Source organism: Nicotiana tabacum, chromosome 2 (assembly GCF_000715075.1).
Source record: "Nicotiana tabacum cultivar K326 chromosome 2, ASM71507v2, whole genome shotgun sequence".
NCBI classification, from domain to species: Eukaryota; Viridiplantae; Streptophyta; class Magnoliopsida; order Solanales; family Solanaceae; genus Nicotiana; species Nicotiana tabacum.
The window spans coordinates 39,914,192-39,933,117 of record NC_134081.1 but is presented as its reverse complement, the minus strand read 5'-3'; the positions used below and the strand labels follow the sequence as shown (position 1 = coordinate 39,933,117).

Below are 18,926 nucleotides of genomic sequence, written 5' to 3'. Positions count from 1 at the left end.
TGATTCGAGAATCATGACGTTGTTTCTTGGATTGTTGAACCAATCTTTTTATTTAAAATTATGTTGTGATTATTTTATTTGTAGGTACAGGAAGTTATTTTTTTGTTACTTTATTTTTTTTACAACATGGGTAGAAGTTGTGAATTATATGTTATATTGGTTGGTTTATCAGAGAACATAGAAGTTGTAAAGCTTTGGCTAGAGAGAGCAAAAACCACACAGGTGATGTCTTCCGAAGGAGCTGAAAAGCCACGAAAATGTGGAAAAGGGGTACCATGAATTTACAAAAAATGAATTCATTGTCGGGGACATTTGGGAGCCTTTTTCATCCACTACAAAAAATGGGGTATTTGCGGCGGACTATTATGCGGCGGTTCAGAACTGCTGTAATTATAATTAATGGCGGCTTTCAAAACCGTCAGAATCGCTTTCACCAAAAGGTATAATACGTCGGTTTTCCTTTAACCGCCGCAATATGTCAAAGAAACTGCCCCAATATGTATTGTTAAAATTGGCTATTTACTTTTGCTGTTTGTGGCGATTATTAACCGCCATAATTGTTGTCTTTAAAATTATAGCCAAAAGTTGTCCAGTTTATAGCCAAAAACTGCCATAATTGTAATATTTTTAATGTTAAGTTTTTAATTCCACATTTAGATCCTTTGTACTCCACAAAATCCATCATAATATGTAATCAAGCACCCATCATAATAATTAACATAAATTATAGAGAATTAGATAAGCAAAATATTCATCATATTAAAACATAAGTGCCCAAAATCCACATCATCCAAGATATAAGTTTAAGTTGCAAAGAGTTATTCAACAGTTACAACACAAAAAAAATATAGTTCATCCTAACAATGATTACTAATTGTCATTTGCTTCATTTTCATAGTTACTTTCGTCAAAGGATGGCCCGGTTGGTGACAGAACGTCATCTCCAACGCCATCTCCTAGATTGGGTGCCTGCATAAAAAAAAACTAATTAGTAGTCTCAAACATTTACTTTAAAACACTTCAATCACTGCTCTCATTCCACCAGCCTTTTACTGAGAAACAATGGGTGTTAACTAAGCAAACAAAAATGAACAAAGAGTGCTTCTTTTTAGCTTCTCCACTATTGGACCAAGAGGAGTTGTTCTCATCGAAACCATTGCCAAAGCAACTTCCTATAGAAAATGACAGCACCATAAACATCTGTAGAAACAGCAAATACTTTCCAGGTCTGTATTCATAATAATTCAGCTTCCAAAATATGTGTTATTTCACTTGGTTATTCTATATGGACATACAAATCTTGAATGTGCAAACAAAGAAAAAATAAGTACTTGTACCTGTGAAGGAGTCGAAAATAAGTGAGCAAACTCCTTGGAAATTTTCTGATGTTTGGCTAAAAATCCATATTTTTGCATGTAATTAGCCTTGCATTATACCTCGATCTTGTTAATTTTTATGTGAATATTTGTGACTCGAGCTTAATAATGTTATTTATATGTGTAAGAGTCAATCGGAAGTGATTTGAAAAGTTTTTAATGCAAATGGACGTCAAAATGGAAGAATTTGGAGGAAGTATAAGTTTGGTGCCAGGCACCAACCAAAACGCCATTGACAGAAGTGGAAAAGGTTTGTTATCCAGGTTGGCGCCAGGCGTCAACCGAGATGCCAAAGGACGGATTTTGTCCTAATTCGACTGGGACTTGGGGATTTCAACCCTACACGTCCCCAACATATATAAAAGGGGTTCTAAACCTATTTTAGTGGGGGGGATCGAACATACTTTGGACCAAGGGAGAGCATGGAGCCGCCGTGGAGGCCAAAATTTATCAGATTCCATCTTTCTTCTATCAAACTTATTAATCTTTACGTTTCTTTGGATTAATTGTTGTTTTACTACCGTGTCTATGTGGAGCTAAATTTCGCGTTTTAGGGTTGTGATTTTCATGAATATTGAAATTTATTAATTACATCACCGTTAATTCCAGTTATCATTGTTGGTTGTTTCTCTAATTCTGTACATAATTGCTTAATTGTTTGGCCATCAATTGAGTTCTATTTACTATCTATATTATGTGTAATGACCCAACCGGTCGTTTTGAATATTTGCACTTCGCTCGGTAGTTTACGGGCACGAGTAGCTCCGTATGATGTATTATAACTTATGTGAATCGTCGGTTTTGATTTTCATGTTATTCGGGACTGATTTGAAAGAATGATTCTCAACTAGGGAGCTTTAAATTTGAAAGAGTTGACCAAGTTTGACTTTTTAACATTTGACCTCGGATTGGAATTTTGATTGTTCCGTTAGCTCTATTGGATAATTTTGGACTTGGGAGCGCGTCCGGATTGTGATTTGGAGGTCCGTGGTTGAATTTGGCTCGAAATGGCCAAAGTTGAAATTTTAGAAAATTTGTCCGGGAGTGGACTTTTTGATATCAGGGTTAGATTCCGATTTCAAAAGTTGGAGCAGGTCCATAATGTCAAATGTGACTTGTGTGCAAAATTTGAGGTCAAACGGACGTGATTTGATAGGTTTCGGTATCCATTGTGGAAGTTTGAAGTTTCAAAGTTCATAGATTTCGATTTGAGGTGCGATTCGTCATGTTGATGTTGTTATGTGTGATTGAGGCCTCAAGTAGGTCTGTATTATATTATGGGACTTCTTGGTACATTTGGACAGGGTCCCGAGGGGTTCGGGTGAGTTTTGGACGTAGTTCGGATAATTTTAAATGGTTTTTGCATTGTTGATTTTTCTGCTGTTACCTAATGCTTCTGACGTTCTTCGCGATCGCGAAGGCGTGGCCGCGATTGCGAAAGATGTTTGGTAAGTGGAGCTATATGTTCTTCGCGTTCGCGCTTCTGAGGTCGCGTTAGCACTGGTTTGAAAATTGTAGTCTTCGCGTTAGCATCCATGGCTATGCGTTCGCGTAGTGTTGAGCGGGGATTGGTAAGTCTATATGGATTCTTCATCGCGTTCGCAGTGAGTTGTCCACGATCGCAGAAGTTTGGTAGTGTGTTTCATCACGTTCGTGAGGGTTTTGCCGCGAACGCGTAGTGCAAAGTGAGGCAGTGTGGATTTCTGCTTCGTGAATGCGAGGCTTCTACCGTGTTCGCGTAAGAGGATGCCTCGGCAGAAGTATAAAGTACTCTATTTCGAGGGTTTCAGCCATTTTTATATTTTGGGACCTATGGAGCTCGGATTGAGGCGATTCTTGAAGTAATTTTCACCATATGAATTGGGGTAAGTGTTCTCTACTCGGGTTTGGTTATATTTCATGAATCTATCTTTATTTTTTGTAATTGGATTGTGATTTTCAAAGAGGAAATTGGGGGTTTTGGCCTAAAGTTTCATAATGTGAATTTTGAGTTTTGAACATCGATTCGAAGTCAGATTTGAGTGAAACTAGTATGGTTGGACTCATAACTGAATGGATTGTCGGATTTTATGAGTTTTGTTGGGTTCTGAGGTGCGGACCTGGGTTGGACATTTTGGCCGATTTTTAGTTTTTGATTAAAGATTCGACCTTTTTCATTTGTAGTGCTGAGGGTACGAAATCCCGAATTACGTGTTATGTGATTGGTATTGAGGTGACGCACATGCTAGGTGACGGGTGTGTGGGCGTGCACCATGTGAATTGTGACTCCGTTGTTTCTTTGGCACTATATAGTGGCCCTATTTTTGTTGATATCTGTGTTATTACCATGTGATAAAGTAAATGAGCTGTCAATCATGCTAAATATCATGTTTAGGCTTTATGCTGATATTGTTAGGACCCATAGTGGTTGTTTCTTGCTGTCATCTCACTGATTTCATTGATATATCATACTCAGTCATATTCATGCATTCATATCATATCTCAGTCTTAGTTGTTATTTATTTATACATCATATCATTGTTGTCGGGCTAGTTTCATGACATTTTGAGCCCGTGAGTGCGACTGGAAAGATTGATGACTGAGTGAGCCCAGGGGCTTGTTTGTGAGGATATTGATACTATAGCACGTGAGTTGTCCGTGCAGTACGTGAGTTGTCTGTGCGGATCCATATATTGATACTATAGCACGTGAGTTATCCGTGCAGCACATGAGTTATCCGTGTGGATCCAGATATTGATATTTTGACACGTGAGTTGTCCGTGCGTATTATAGCGCTTGGGCTGTAGGAGCCCTTCTGGAATCTGCACACCCCCAGTGAGCGCAGTCGACTATAAATATATGAATCGGGCTGCATGCCGCAACGAGTATTGTACAACGCTGAGGGATTGAGTGTGCTGAACATTGAGCATAGTGATAGCAGATGCGAGATAGTGAGATTGAGTACTCTAAGAGTGTGAGTACATGATTCATCTCTGAGATACATGCCATTGGCATGCACACATGACATACAGACATAGAGATGCATTTTTTCTCACGATGTACGGTATCATTCATGACTTTTTACACACATTGATATGTGGGCATAGAGAGGTATTTTACACTTGCTATCTGGAAAGAAAATGAAACAACTTATTTATTATGGAAAGGATATTTGGAAACAAAATTACAGTTTTCAAACTTACTCGTATATTTGGCATTTTCGGTAAAAGATTTGGGTTTTTACTAAGATACTTGAAAATCATGACTATTTTCTGAAACTGTGAACGAGTTGAGCATTTTATTTCTGATATAATCTCTTATTACTTGTATTATGCTGTTATGAACTATTGTGGGATATTGGTATTGGACACGACCTTGTGTTAGCTCGTCACTACTTTCAACCTAAGGTTAGGTTTGTTACTTACTGAGTATATGGGGTCGGTTGTACTCATACTACACGTTTGTACCTTGCGTGCAGATATTGGTCGCTGATGTTGCTGTGTTCGATGGGAGCTGGATTGAAGATGTACCTGCATCCCGGTTGTAGCTGCCCCTTGTTTGTGGTAGCTTTAGATCAATAAAACTCTATTTATGTACTTTTCAAACAGACGATGTATTTATTTCATTTCATCTTTGTAAATTCTATTATTAGAAGCTCATGATTTGTACTACCAGTCCTTGGGAAATGTATAAAATTCAATAAATTACTATCGTTTATTTGTCTTGTTAATATCATTAAAATTGGATAGTTACTAGTTGGCTTACCTAGCGAGTTGGGTTAGGTGTCACACGACTAGTGAATTTGGGGTCGTGACACTATGTTTTGGAAAGCAGTGTTTAGATTAGAATAGAATTAGAGAGAGCATGTTTCTGAACCCGTGGCTCGGGGAAAGATTTCGCGGTTAGGATATGAATATACCTAATAATCTTGCTTAGTTGAATACCCTATTATATTCGTTTATGATAGACTCAATACCATAGGAATATAGGATTGATATATTGTGGATAGGCAAATAGTATTGTGAGAACATGCTATTCATATAAACGATCCGGTCAACTAACAATCATAGATAATTCAGATTAACAGGTGTAATTACGAAATCAATAGGATTGACAAACCTACCACAACCCTGAAATCTTCATCTCCTTTGATTAAAATCCAACCAAAATCGTTTGCTCCTAATTAATTTAGCTAATTGCTTGTTTAATTTATGCAAAAGTAGTTTAGTAAAAAAATAATATTATTTATTATCTTGGACAGTAAATTGATTTTAGTTTGCTTAGTTAACGATTAATCTAAGTCTCTGTGGGTTCGGCATCCGACTTTCGAGTCACTTTATTACTTGACGGTCACGTATACTTGTGTGTACTTGGGGAACCAACAAGTTTTTTGGCGCCGTTGCCGGGGACTTAGTTATTGATTGTTTATCTACGTTAAGCTTTTAATTGATTTCTCTTCAATTTTTAAATTTTATTATTTAGTTAGTATTTTTTTCTTTTTCTTTTTCTTTTTATTTTCACATGGCATCTTGGAATGAAAATTATTTGAATGATAGTTATTCTTACTTTGATGATCCTTGTCCATATTGTGGAGGACCCTACTAGTGGAAATATTGTCAAAATATTCCCGGGAGTGAGTTCAGAGCACCATCTCAATCTTATGAGTGGAATATTTGTAATATGTATGGTGGTCAAGGTGGCCATTGGGATGGCTGTCCTAATTATTTTTATCCTTCTTCGAGCACTTATTATGATATTTCTAATAAATTTTGTGAGTTTGACAGGAACAAAGTGGAGAATGTAGAATATGATGCTCAGACTATGGACTTGTTGAGGCAATTAGTGAAACAAACTGTTGAACGCCGAAAAGACTTTGAAAATTTCAAGGCAACAATCAAGATAATGGAGGCTAAAGTGAGTGAAATGTCTGAGCCATGTACGGTCCGACAATCAATTGTAGAGGATATTGGTCACGAGTTTTGTGAAGTCGAAGAAGAATTTGAGAGCCCATCTATGGTGCAAGAAGTAGAACTCCAAGAACTACTTGATATCGAACGTGATGCCTATATTACGGATATATTGAAGCAAGTAGCAGAGTAACATGACGAACTCAGATGATCTATGAACAGAATGAGTGCAACAATCACCAGAATGAAGGCCAATGCAGAAGACTTTGCCGAAGAGAGCGAGTTTCATCAAAAGGAAAATTTTGAAGAAGTGGAGATTTTGAGCCAAACTTGGCTAATGGAACAAGCTGAACGATTAGAAATATATAAGGCTCAACATGATAAAATTATGGATGGGATGAAATACTTAATAGAAGGAAGAGCTGAACTGGGACAAGAGATCGAAAAATTTGGCATTCCTATTCATGACTTGGGAGCTCAATTGAATGCAAAGTTTGATGCGTCTAACGCCCAACAAAATAGTTCTGAGTTGTGTGAAGCTGAAAAGGAGCTTATACGCCAAATTGAGGAGCTAAAAGTGGAGAGTCGAGCATTATACCATATTTTTCTTGAGGATGCCAATATTGAGAAGAGTGTTCTAGAGTCATGTGATAAAGTAGATAATATTATATTTGAAGACTCTAGTGTGCGTATATATGAGGATGTAAATAATGACGCAATACTAGAGTTGGAACGCATTGGTCCTCATTCCATCCATTTCTCAACATTGTGTTTGGATGATGATATGGGAATTGAGTCATTCGAGCCTTTGGAGGAGCCAACGGACGAGGAACAAGGTGCTTACATTCTTGAATTTTTCATGCCAGAGAGACAAAATTACATACCTCATCTGAAGGCTAAGAAATATAGAATGCAAAATTGGTTACTTGGCCCAATTATATTTGTCCCACCACCCCGAGAACATAGCAAAAAGCTTGAAGCCAAATTGGGGGCTTAATTCATAAGTTCGAGGTGGAGGCAAAAAGTGACTCAAGTCGTGTCGCGACGTTAAATTAGGCGCTTGTTAGGAGGCAACCCAGCTTTACTGATTTCTTTTATTTTTATTTTTGTAATATTTTTTCTTTGTATTATTTGTTTCTATTTTGTAGGATTACAAGCATAGGAAGCAAAGCCATTGGAAGAGTGCAAAAGCGAGCTAGATGGTGAGAACTAAGTGTGGGGTACCCACACAAAGGACCGTACCTGGGAGAAGTCTGAGTACCTCGTGAGCCGTGATTGCTTCGGCCTTTGGCATTTCAGGGAGTTTCTTGTCCACCCTCGTTATTGTTTTGCTTTATTTGTGCATTGGGGACACTGCACTCTTTTAAGTGTGGGGTGAGAGAATTCCTCTAGATAATTAGTAGTAGTATGTTAGTAAAAATATTAACTTCTTATTTTGATTTTAGCTTCTTATTTTTTATTTTCGTAGTTGTGTGATATTTTAGTAGTTTAATTTTTTTTAATAAAGAAAAATCGGAAAAAAGTAAAAAAGGTTAGACTTTTCCCGACGATGGATCTCCTAGACAGTTTTCTTGAGGGATTAAAGTAAAAACAAAAAATATAAAAATATGTTTTTTAGTTAGTAATAATCCCCCGTGGTTTTTCTTTGTACCTCGGTTCTTTTCCATGGGATGTAGTTTGAACCGGGTAGTAGTTTTTTTTTAGCGTAGGATTTAGGAAAAAATGAAGGAAGAAATATGAGAGTCCTGGGCGCTCTTGACTTGTTTGATAGTAGCATATTTAGGCATCGGCATGTGTAGTATCTTCACTATATTTTGAAATTGATCATGATGCCATTATAATTTGGATAGCATATTTTATGACGCCTATGTCTCATTTTCTTGACTTATGTTAATTTTGTGCTTAATGCTTAATATCTTGTGGCTCCGTGAATACTTGCATTAGTTTGAGAGTCGGAATGAGACCGTCCTTAGTGAGTCATGTGCCATGTGTGAAGTGAGATATTTATGGAGTCCATGTCATTGTACTTGTGTCTAGAACTTGCCCGGTATGTTAGTTGAAGCGAAAGTTTAGGTGATGCTCGGTTTGAAAAATGATTTTAGGCTTTCTTTGATCTTTTCGAGCTTAAATGCTTATCACAAATAAAATCTATCCTTAGTTAACTATTTTGAGCCTATACACTTTTATTTGGCACCCACATTACAAGCTTATACCCTTTTTGTTCTTACTTTACATTATTTTGATCCTTTTACCCCTTAAAGCACTTTAATTGTGAAATGAGCGCTAAAAGAATTAAGGAGGGAATTTTGGTGGCTTTCTAGTGGAACCAATGAAAGGAAGAAAGGTGCACTTATTTTGTAAAAGAATACACCACTAGCGAAAATTATAAAGAAAAGGAAAAATTTAGATGAATAAATTGGTATCTTGTTCTTGCTAGTGAGTATAAGTAAAGTAGTGCCTAAAGAAAGAGGGAACGTTGTTAGGGATGATTTTAGTTGTGAAATTGAAGTTGGGATTGAATATTTTGCACTTACAGTTGATTACGAGATGTGTTAAAGTGCTTAGTGGGGTTAGCCACTATTCCTAAATATATCCTTCCCGTCCCTTAGCTCACATTACAACCATGAAAAAGTTCTAATTGATTTTAGATCGAGTGAGCCTACATTAGTAGAGATTTACATTAAGGACAATCCTATGGTACCAATTGCATGCATGTGACTTTTTTTGTGAGAGTGAGCACTTTTTTTTGATATATATGAGTCCTTAAAATATATTTGAGCATTTGATTTGAATATGTGGATTCAACTTACTCTTTTGTTCTTGTTGTGAGGGCACATGATTTCACGAGGGATAAGTAACGTTATTAGACTTCTCTAGGATGTTGGGTATTCAAGCCATGTGTTCAATGTGACACTAAGTCGGTTTTAGAGGCTAGGATTGTTATAAGCTTGTTGTCTTTATTGTGAATATTTTTGAAGAATGGCAAAAGTTAAAGGGAAGTGTAAGTGATTGCATATGCTACAGTTTAACTGTTTCTATCAACCGTGGTTATTGGTGTAGTGTACTTCAAATGTGTAAATATAAAGTGCTCAAGAATAGTGTGAATTGTTGGTTGCTCGAGGACGAGCAAAAGCTTAAGTGTGGGGTGGTGCTGTTTGGCTAAAAATCCATATTTTTGCATGTAATTTGACTTGCATTATACCTCGATCTTATTAATTTTTGTGTGAATATTTATTACTCGAACTTAATAATATTATTTATATGTGTAAGATTCAATTGAAAGTGATTTGGAAAGTTTTTAATGCACATTGACGTCAAAATGGAAGAATTTGGAGGAAGTATAGGTTTGGTGCCCAAGTTGGTGCCAGGCACCAACCAAAACGCCATTGATAGAAGTGGAAAAAGTTTGCTGTCCAGGTTGGCGCCAAGCGCCAAGCGAGACTCCAAAGGGCAGATTTTGTCCTAATTCGGCTGAGACTTGGGATTTCAACACTACACGTCCCCAACATGTATAAAAGGGGTTCTAAACCTATTTTTGAGGGGGATCAAACATACTTTGGATAAAGGGAGAGCACGGAGCCGCCGTAGAGGCCGAAATTCATCAGATTCCATTTTTCTTCCATCAAACTTGGTAATCTTTACGTTTCTTTGGATGAATTGTTGTTTTGCTACCATGTCTTTGTGGAGCTAAACTTCGCGTTTTAGGGTTGTGATTTTCATGAATATTGAAGTTTATTAATTACATCACCGTTAATTCGAGTTATCGTTGCTGGTTGTTTCTCTAATTCTGTGCATAATTATTTAATTGTTTGGCCAGCAATTGAGTTCTATTTACTATCTATACTTTGCTTGGGAAAGCAATATTTAGATTAGAGTAGAATTAGCGAGAGTATATTTCTGAACCCATGGCTCGGGAAAATATTTCGCGATTAGGATACGAATATACCTAACAGTCTTGCTTAGTTGAATACCGTATTATATTCGTTTATGATAGACTCAATACCATAGGAATATAGGATTGATATATTGTGGATATGCGAATAATATTGTGGGAACATGCTATTCATATAAACGATACCAAAATTATTTGCTCATAATTAATTTAGCTAATTGCTTGTTTAATTTCTGCAAAAGTAGTTTAGTAAAAAAATAACATTATTTATTATCTCCTCTGATTAAAATCCAACCAAAATCGTTTGCTCCTAATTAATTTAGCTAATTGCTTGTTTAATTTCTGCAGAAGTAGTTTAGTAAAAAAGTAACATTATTTATTATCTTGGACAGTAAATTGATTTTAGTTTGCTTAGTTAACGATTAATCTAAGTCTCTGTGGGTTCAGCATCCGACTTTCGAGTCACTTTATTATTTGACGACCACGTATACTTATGTGTACTTGGGGAACCAACAATTTCCTATTTTCATTTGAAATAAGCTTATTAGCGCATTTAATTATGATCTCATATTTTCCATCTCTTGCAACCATTGTGGAGGTGGAGCACTAGCGCTAGCTGCGCCCATATAAGAACAATTACCTCGTATTGATGTTTGCTTGAATACTACAGTTGGAACTGCACCCATGCCTAAGCCTCGAACACGGCCAGGGTGCTCGGGACTGAAGACTACACCAAGCGCGTCATTCGGTGAAATTTTTGCCAGAGTTTCTGGTCTTTGTCTTCGAATTTTTTTAATTCTTTCCTACACGAGAGACAAAATATAATTACAAAAGCCTACTACAACAGAATGTACTACCGAATCATTGGCTATATACTGTCACTGGCCATGGTAACTGACCGTGATATAACGAGTTTAATTAGATAGATAATGTACATAAATTAATTCCTTCAGATAGTACATTTATCTCTGGCTTAGTAATACTAGCTGGTCCTGAACTAGCACATCATGGATGTCTCCTTTTTAATGCAATACAGTTACACGAGGGAAAGAAAAGGATCAAAATGGCTTCAGTGGTATCACTTGTTATCAAGAAGTTGCTGCACTTATTGTTCTGTTTATACTATTCAGGAATCAATTAGGGTTAACATTTCTGCTTTTGTTAGGCAATTTTTCTTCATCTTTGATGCAAGTATTGCAGGCAATTCAAGAGCAAGAGAGATCTCTTAGAGACACATTCAAGAAACACTCAATAGACTACCCTACTTATGTCCATGTATAGCTTTAACTGAAAGTATATATATGCAAATTCATTACTGCAGAAGTAGTTAACAATGACACAAATGAAACCATCTGAAAACGTCCTATGGGAAAGGAAAAAAAAAGAGAACTAATCCACTGCACATATATAACTCTTTTGTCATTTATTGTAGCATGTTCCAGAAAATATTGGCTGCTATGGAGTAATATAGGAAAAGAAAAGTAGGAAATAGATTATGCAATGGCTAATCAAGATTAAGGTAGAAGAAACTGTTCTTATCATGGCATTGATGTAGGTGACAAAATGTACTAGAGAAACTAAGTTTTTATAATAATGGATTGGGACGAACTTAAAAGGAGCGACATGGACAATGAGAAGCTATATAGCTGACTCTAATTTGCTTGGGACTGAGTAGTAGTTTTTGTCGTTTAGACTAAAGTTTAGGCAATTAGTAGAATGCAGCAGCAGTGTTTGATCCAAGGATTGTCTCGCGGCTGCTGGTTTGAGGATTCAGATTACTTTCAATTTATCACTCTGCCACCTATCAGCATGTACTAATAATTTAAAGTTAAACTCCTCACTGTATCACCACACGTTTTCAGATGTTTTCATTAAGTATGAAAATGGATATGGAACAAGATTAGCATAATAAAACTGTTTAAATCTATCAAATGAAATAACAGTAATCATGTCAAAACTTACCCCAATCTCCCTAGCTTGATCATTCACATAACTCCCATCTTTCCTCTCATGAGTCTCAGTCCACACTTTGCCTCGATCAACTTCTTTTCCGTGTTTCTTCTGAATGTTTTAAAAAGTAAAATTAAACTAAATAACTCTTGTCACATTAAAGCAACGGTAAGTACGTCGTATTAAACTACCATCAAAGCCCTTCTTCTAGCCAAACTCATAGCACCACTAGTATGGGGAAGTATTTGTTGTTGTCGAATCCGTTGTTTTCTCCAGCAAAGCGCCTACGAGTCAAAATAGGAGAATTTTTGTTACATATAAAAAGCAACAAGGGGCCCAATTGCATTAAGCAAAACAAAAAAAGGGAAAAAAAGAAGCCACAACAGTGGCAGAGAAGAAGCAGCGAAACAAAAAAGGAAAACAAAACAGAAGCAACAGCAGTAGAGACAAGAAGAAGAAGAAGAAGAAGAAGAAGAACCTTTGTTTTCTCTTTTGAACGATAGTTAACATACAATGCCCATTGGTCCATGGAAATTCCTTCTGGAGTATTCTTGATGATATTTTCTTTACTCAATAATGGATCCTCAGCCTCATGCCATAGTTTAAGCCTGAAATCCTTCCACTTTTTTAAAGAGAATTGTTAATCCAACCTTTTACCTTTTGCTGATCACTCGTAAAGAAAAATCGAGACTTCAAAAAAATAATATATGTTAGTTTATTGATGACAGAACTATAACATATAAACTAAGCAAAAGAATTAAAAGGCATTACCATTACGAAATCATTAAAAGCATGGTCCATAAAAGGTTTAGGAATGGATGCCCAAACTCTCGAAGCCAATAGGAAAGTATCGAGGATTTGTAGCAAGCTTCCCCAAAAATCCTGCAAGAAGGCCGGCTGATTTTTCAATAGGTTGAGCAAACTCATCACATTCTACAATTATACACAATCCATTCTCCAATTTATGGACGTCCTAAACCTTAAACCTAATAGATTTGATCACTTGATGTTCATCTGCAACAAAATAAAGACCATATAAAAATATTAATCGAGGAAACAAAATCATTTTTAATTTATATGTACCTATAACATTGACAACCCAATCAGGAGGCTCTGAGTCATCTGTAACTCGTTTACGTCTAGTTGGTTGTGAAGAGACTGCATCAGATAATAAAGATGCAATAATATTATGTGACGAGACTCCATCAGATGATGAAGATGGAATGATATTCTGTGATGAGATTCTATTAGTTGATAAAGATGGAATGACATTCTGTGACGAGACTCTATTAGTTGATGAAGATGGAATGACATTCTGTGATGAGACTCTATTAGTTGATGAAGATTGAACGATGGGCTGTGTATGACGTAAAGAGAGTCGATCAGAAGATGAAGATGAAGCTTGAACCTAAGACTGCGCATGTGATGACTGCTCTGGAGCAAGTGAAGAGCTCCCTTTGATTGATTTGATTGATTTTTCACCCGAAATATTAACAGAAGGAAATCCCCATGCATCCTTTCTAAACCCTTTATCCCTAGTTGTGTCAGCCCATTTACACTTGAATAGTGTAATCCTAAATCGATAGTAGTTAAACTCAATGATGTTTTCTAATTTGCCATAATATGGCAAATCTACTTGCCTCAGGTATCCATCAGTACCACTAGCAATACAAGATGTGGACGAAGTCAAAAAAATCCCATTGTTTTGCATTTTCAACCTATGCTCTCGAGTTGTTGTCCGAAATTTGAACCTATTGATATTAAATGATGTAAACCTTCTAGTATATGGTGTTGGACCATCTGCTAAAAACTTTAGTACATCAGACACAGTATTTGAAGTGGATTAACAATCTGAAACAAGAATGTAAAATGTGTTGGTCACAAATTTAAAGTTATAAAATTCTAATACATTTGTAACCAACCTGTCAAGGAAACCAATCAATGAAGTCTTTATTAACTAGCTTCTCTATCTCCGTATTTGAAGGCTTTCGGCCCTTCCACCGCCTCCGTACATAACCTTTAAATTCCCAACATGAGATGTTGATATAAATATAACAATTAACATAAGTTTTCATGTATTTAATGTATGTTTTATTTAGATATGCCTTAAATACTCACTTAATGAATGGCATGACTTGTGGACAATTTAGTAATACATATCGATGTGCTTGACATTTTGCCATAGGTGACAACTCAAATGTTACAGCTCCTAGTCCTTTAGCAACTGGTGGGAAAATACTAGATGAATTCACCGAGCCTCTATCCTCCGGAAAATCGTCAAGACGATGTGGCCTATTACATCTTGTCTCAATCCCTTCAATAAAATGGGAAGAAAAAGTAAGAGCCTCTTCATCTAGATATCCTTCAGCTATAGAACCTTCTGGTTGTGATATGTTTCGCACATAGGATTTGAAGTGTCCCAAATACCTAAACAAAAGATCAAAAATTCGTTGATGGATACAAATTAACATCTATTCTTAATGAACAACCTCCAATTAAGTAATAAGAAATATTGTTTACCTCTCGATAGAATACATCCACTGACACTGTTGAGGTCCCCCAAGTTTTGCTTCACCAGCTTGATGATAAGTTAAATGAACCATGATTGTAAAGAATGTAGGAGGGAATAACATTTCCAGGTGATTCATGGTGAGAAAATATCGAGACTGGAGCCTGCCAAGGTCTAAGGGGCTTAAGCTTTTGGCACAGAGTTGATGGAAGAACGAACTCAACTTATTAATACTACAGTCACCTTGTCAGGAAAAATATTACATATGGCAATTGGTAACAAGTGCTGCATGAGAATGTGAAAATCATGACTCTTCGTTGACTTGAGCTTTTGTTGTTTCAAGTCGACACATCTTGAAATGTTGCTAGCGTATCCATCAGGCATTTTGACATTATTTAAAGTACGCAAAACTATGTCTTTCTTAAATCCACTGTTCTTTGAATTTAAAAGAGTGAACAAGGTTGGATGATAGCTTCCATTCTCGTCTGCCCAAAGTTCTTTCCTTATACCCATTTCTCTAAGATCATTCCGAGCTTTAAGATTGTCTTTTGACTTTTTAGTATCATTGAGCAAAGTATATATCACATTCTCACACACATTCTTCTAAATGTGTATAAGGTCTAGATTATGACACAACAAGTTAGATTCTCAATAAGGAAGATAAAAAATATGCTTCTCTTTCTTCACTATTTCAGTCTATCTTCAATAATAGTTTTTCCTCGAGTTCTTTTACCTTTAGCATCTGACTCTGGTACTTTCCCAAAATTATCATTGATTCCCTCCATTTTTTTCAAGATGTCTGACCCTGATAATTCTATTGGTGACTCCCGTTGCTCGATTTTTCTATTAAAACGGACACGCTACAATCTAAACTGATGGCCGCTTTCAAGAAAACAATGATGACCCATTAAACACCATTTTCTACTATGTTTCAACCTGCAAGAGTCTGTATCAAAGTTACACGTAAGACAAGAAAATTGAGTGTATGTATTCCATCCAGATAAGGTACCAAGCCGAGGAAAATCACTAATTGTCCACATCAAGGCTGCTCGCATTTTAAAATTTTCATTCTTTGAAGAGTCTAATGTCTGCACTCCATCGTACCACAATTCTCTCAACTCTTGGATAAGAGGTTATAAGTACACGTCTATGTCATTGCCATGCATTTATTTTCCTGGAATGATCATTGAAATAATGAATGAAGTTTGTTTCATACACTCCCAAGGAGGACGATTGTATGGAATAAGAACCACATGCTAAATACTATAGTTTGTTGCCATTGCTCCAAAAGGATTGAAACTGTCACTAGCTAGGCCAAGTCGTACATTTCGAGGATCTGCAGCAAATTCAGGATGAAGCAAGTTAAATGCTTTCCAAGCCTGAGAATCCCTTGGATGCCTCATCAATCCATCTTGGTTACCCGCTGAAGAATGCCATCTCACAGACTCAGCAGTTTTAGAGCACATGAATAATCTTTGTAACCTTGGCTTTAGTGGAAAGTAGCGCAAAATCTTTGCGGGCTGCTTCTTCTTATTGTCCTTTCACCTAGATGTCTTGCATTTTTTGCATTCTTGTAAGCCTTCATCTTCACAAAAATATAACATACAATCATTTAGGCAAGCATGTATCTTGGTATAATTGAGGCCAAGTTTGTTGATGGTTTTCTTGGCCTCATAAAAAGAAACAAGAATCTTGGAATCTTCAAAGGCATATTTTAACAATTCTAATATCAAACTCATCGCTTTGTCAGTCATTCGGCACAAACACTTGATATGATATAATTTGACTAGAAAGGATAATTTGGAATACTTCGCGCACACTTCGTATAATGGTTGGTTGCCATCTTCGATCAGTTCATAGAACTTTGTATATTCTTAATTATCCCCATCAATATACTCTTCATTAAATGTTTCTTCTCTATTCATAGGCTCACAAGACACACCAGGCTCATTTACATTGTTTCCTATGAACCCAAATGCATCGTTAATCATAGTTACTATTGGATCTTGGAGATGTAGAGTTTCTTCTATGACATGTGTGCTCTGAAACGTTTGTGCCATAGTTGCATTTGATTCTTCACCATGTAAATACCAAATTTTATAATTTTTGGGAAAAGGCTTACAAGTCAGGTGCTCTTCAACTATATTTCTTCTTTGGCACTTATTAAAACCATAATTTGGACACGGACACTTAATTACGCGTCCATCGATAGAATCATGTTCAAAAGAAAAATCCAAAAATCGTTTTAGCCCACATGCATATTCAGGTGTGTTTCGTGATTTGCTAATCTAAGATTTATCAATTGTCATAGCTAGAAAGAAATATTAAAAAAATATCATAATATCAAAACAAAAAAAGTTAGTTCATAGGTTTTGAAGAATCCGTAAATAGAAGGGAACAACTTGTTCATGGAAAAACAAAAAATACACGTGGAGTTATGTTCTGTAACAGTGGAGTTTGGTTAAGATAATACACAGCTATTTTAAGAATGTATTGTTTTAGGCCATTCTAGATGCTTTTGTATGCTTTACATGCTGTTCAAGCTTGTTCTGTGATAGTGTTACTCATAAAAGCTGATCAATTTATTCCTTGCACAACAAAGTAAAGAAACAACACAATTAATTATCAAATCTACAACAACCATTAACTAATCTTTTAATTGATAAAGAAAAAACCAAAAGTTAAATCTTTAATCAATTTAGAGTGTCTAGTGACAGGAAAAAGTTAACTACATCAGGAATATCTTCTGCTACCAATGATCAATCGCAAATGAGTACCTAACTGTAATTTCTCAAATAATGTCTTGAATTACATTGTCTATATCTGAAGAATATAACAGAAAGGATAAATAGACATTTCCCAGTTATGACATCATGCATGGTGCGATGGCCCTCTAGTAAAACATTATAACATCACAGTTAAAAGATACTTGTTTCTTCACTAGAATTACAATACTTCCGAATTGTTTAATCAAAATGAATTGACAACTGAAGAGAAGCCTAGATAATTGTAATACAGTACAAGAATAATGCATACCTATCAAATTGTTCACTGTCGACGTCGATCCCAATAGCTTCAGCTACCTATCAAGCGCAAATTTAATAATTAAGGTTAGTATTAGACTGAACAACAACTAAAAATATCAAAAATAAGCGCATGTATTTGACTACAATCAGACCAATTGAACAGAAAAAGAACAAAAAAATAGACTAAACACTAATAGAAAGAAGAAATAAAGAAATTGAGGAAAATCAGTACACTCTCAAACATGCATGAACTCTAGCAAATAGAAAAGAGAAGTCAACAACTAAACCAATAAAATCGACGGTTGCATCAGTAAAATTGACTGCAAAAACGGTGAAATTGACAGAAAACCAGTGAATCGACAGCTAAAATCAGTGATTTAAACTGATCTTCATCTAATACACATACATGCACGCCTTAAATCAATGAAATCAATGGCTAGATCAGCAAAAACGAAAGCAAAATCAGTGAAATTCACGGCTAAGATTAGTGCTTTAAACTGATATCCATCAAATACACACACATGCACGCCTTAAATTAGTGAAATCAACAGCATTTTGAAAGGAATTACACGAACGACTTGAAATAGGAGATGTATTAAAACATGTATTTATCAAAAAAGGGCTATTTATAGATGAATTGAAACACATTACCACATAACAAGTTGAAATCTGATCTCCTTACAAAAGCTAAAGGATTTGGGAGAATCGTTAAACGATATGACCTTAAACGATTTGGGGGAATCGTCTTTTTGAGAGAGAAAGAGAGAGATAGAAGGCGTAGAGAGAGAGAGAGAGAGATAAGAGCATCTAACCGGGGAGTTCTAAATATGTTGCTATTAAAATTATGTTTTTTATATTTAATCTTTTTGACAAGAGGGGTTGCTCTGATGCTAAGCAACCTTCACTTCCAACCAAGAGGTTGTGAGTTCGAGTCACCCCAAGAGCAAGGTGGGGAGTTCTTGGAGGGAAGGATGCTGAGGGTCTATTGGAAACAGCCTCTCTACCTCATAATAGGGGTAAGGTCTGCGTACACACTACCCTCCCCAGATCCCATTAGTGGGATTATACTGGGTTGTTGTTGTTATTGTATATTTAATCTTTTAGCCGGGGAGTTCTAAATAAAAAGAATTATTAAAAACTGTGTGAGTTAGTGGCGGTTTTGAACTGCCGTATTTTAAAAAAAAATGCCGTTTTAACATATGTCCTAATGACGTCTGGAACGCCGTCGCAATAATTCCGGTTTTTTGTAGTGATCAGTCATAAATAAAGGTAACGACTTAAAGAATC

The 18,926-nt window shown here is 36.1% G+C and overlaps 1 protein-coding gene across 23 annotated transcripts; it reads right to left on the bottom strand.

The window, feature by feature from the left end:
- Window positions 1-739: 739 nt before the first annotated feature.
- On the bottom strand, window positions 740-18,452 carry LOC107765063 (uncharacterized). Of its 23 annotated transcripts, none has more exons than XM_075232703.1 (13): window positions 18,291-18,452; window positions 17,650-17,696; window positions 14,857-16,198; window positions 14,625-14,777; window positions 14,223-14,531; window positions 14,027-14,121; window positions 13,188-13,262; window positions 12,876-12,986; window positions 12,583-12,726; window positions 12,296-12,388; window positions 12,117-12,215; window positions 10,795-10,957; window positions 740-969 (listed from the first exon to the last, which is right to left on the bottom strand). In XM_075232703.1, exons 8-13 carry the CDS (start codon window positions 12,903-12,905, stop codon window positions 938-940), a joined length of 561 nt encoding a protein of 186 aa, XP_075088804.1. In that variant the 5' UTR covers window positions 12,906-12,986; window positions 13,188-13,262; window positions 14,027-14,121; window positions 14,223-14,531; window positions 14,625-14,777; window positions 14,857-16,198; window positions 17,650-17,696; window positions 18,291-18,452; the 3' UTR covers window positions 740-937. The 23 variants fall into 23 exon arrangements, 16 of the variants coding, with proteins under 16 accessions (XP_075088804.1, XP_075088802.1, XP_075088819.1 ...); XM_075232701.1 differs by lacking the exon at window positions 13,188-13,262 and adding an exon at window positions 13,084-13,118; XM_075232718.1 differs by lacking the exon at window positions 13,188-13,262 and having other exon boundaries at window positions 12,583-12,794; window positions 12,876-13,118.
- Between the last annotated feature and the right edge of the window lie 474 nt (window positions 18,453-18,926).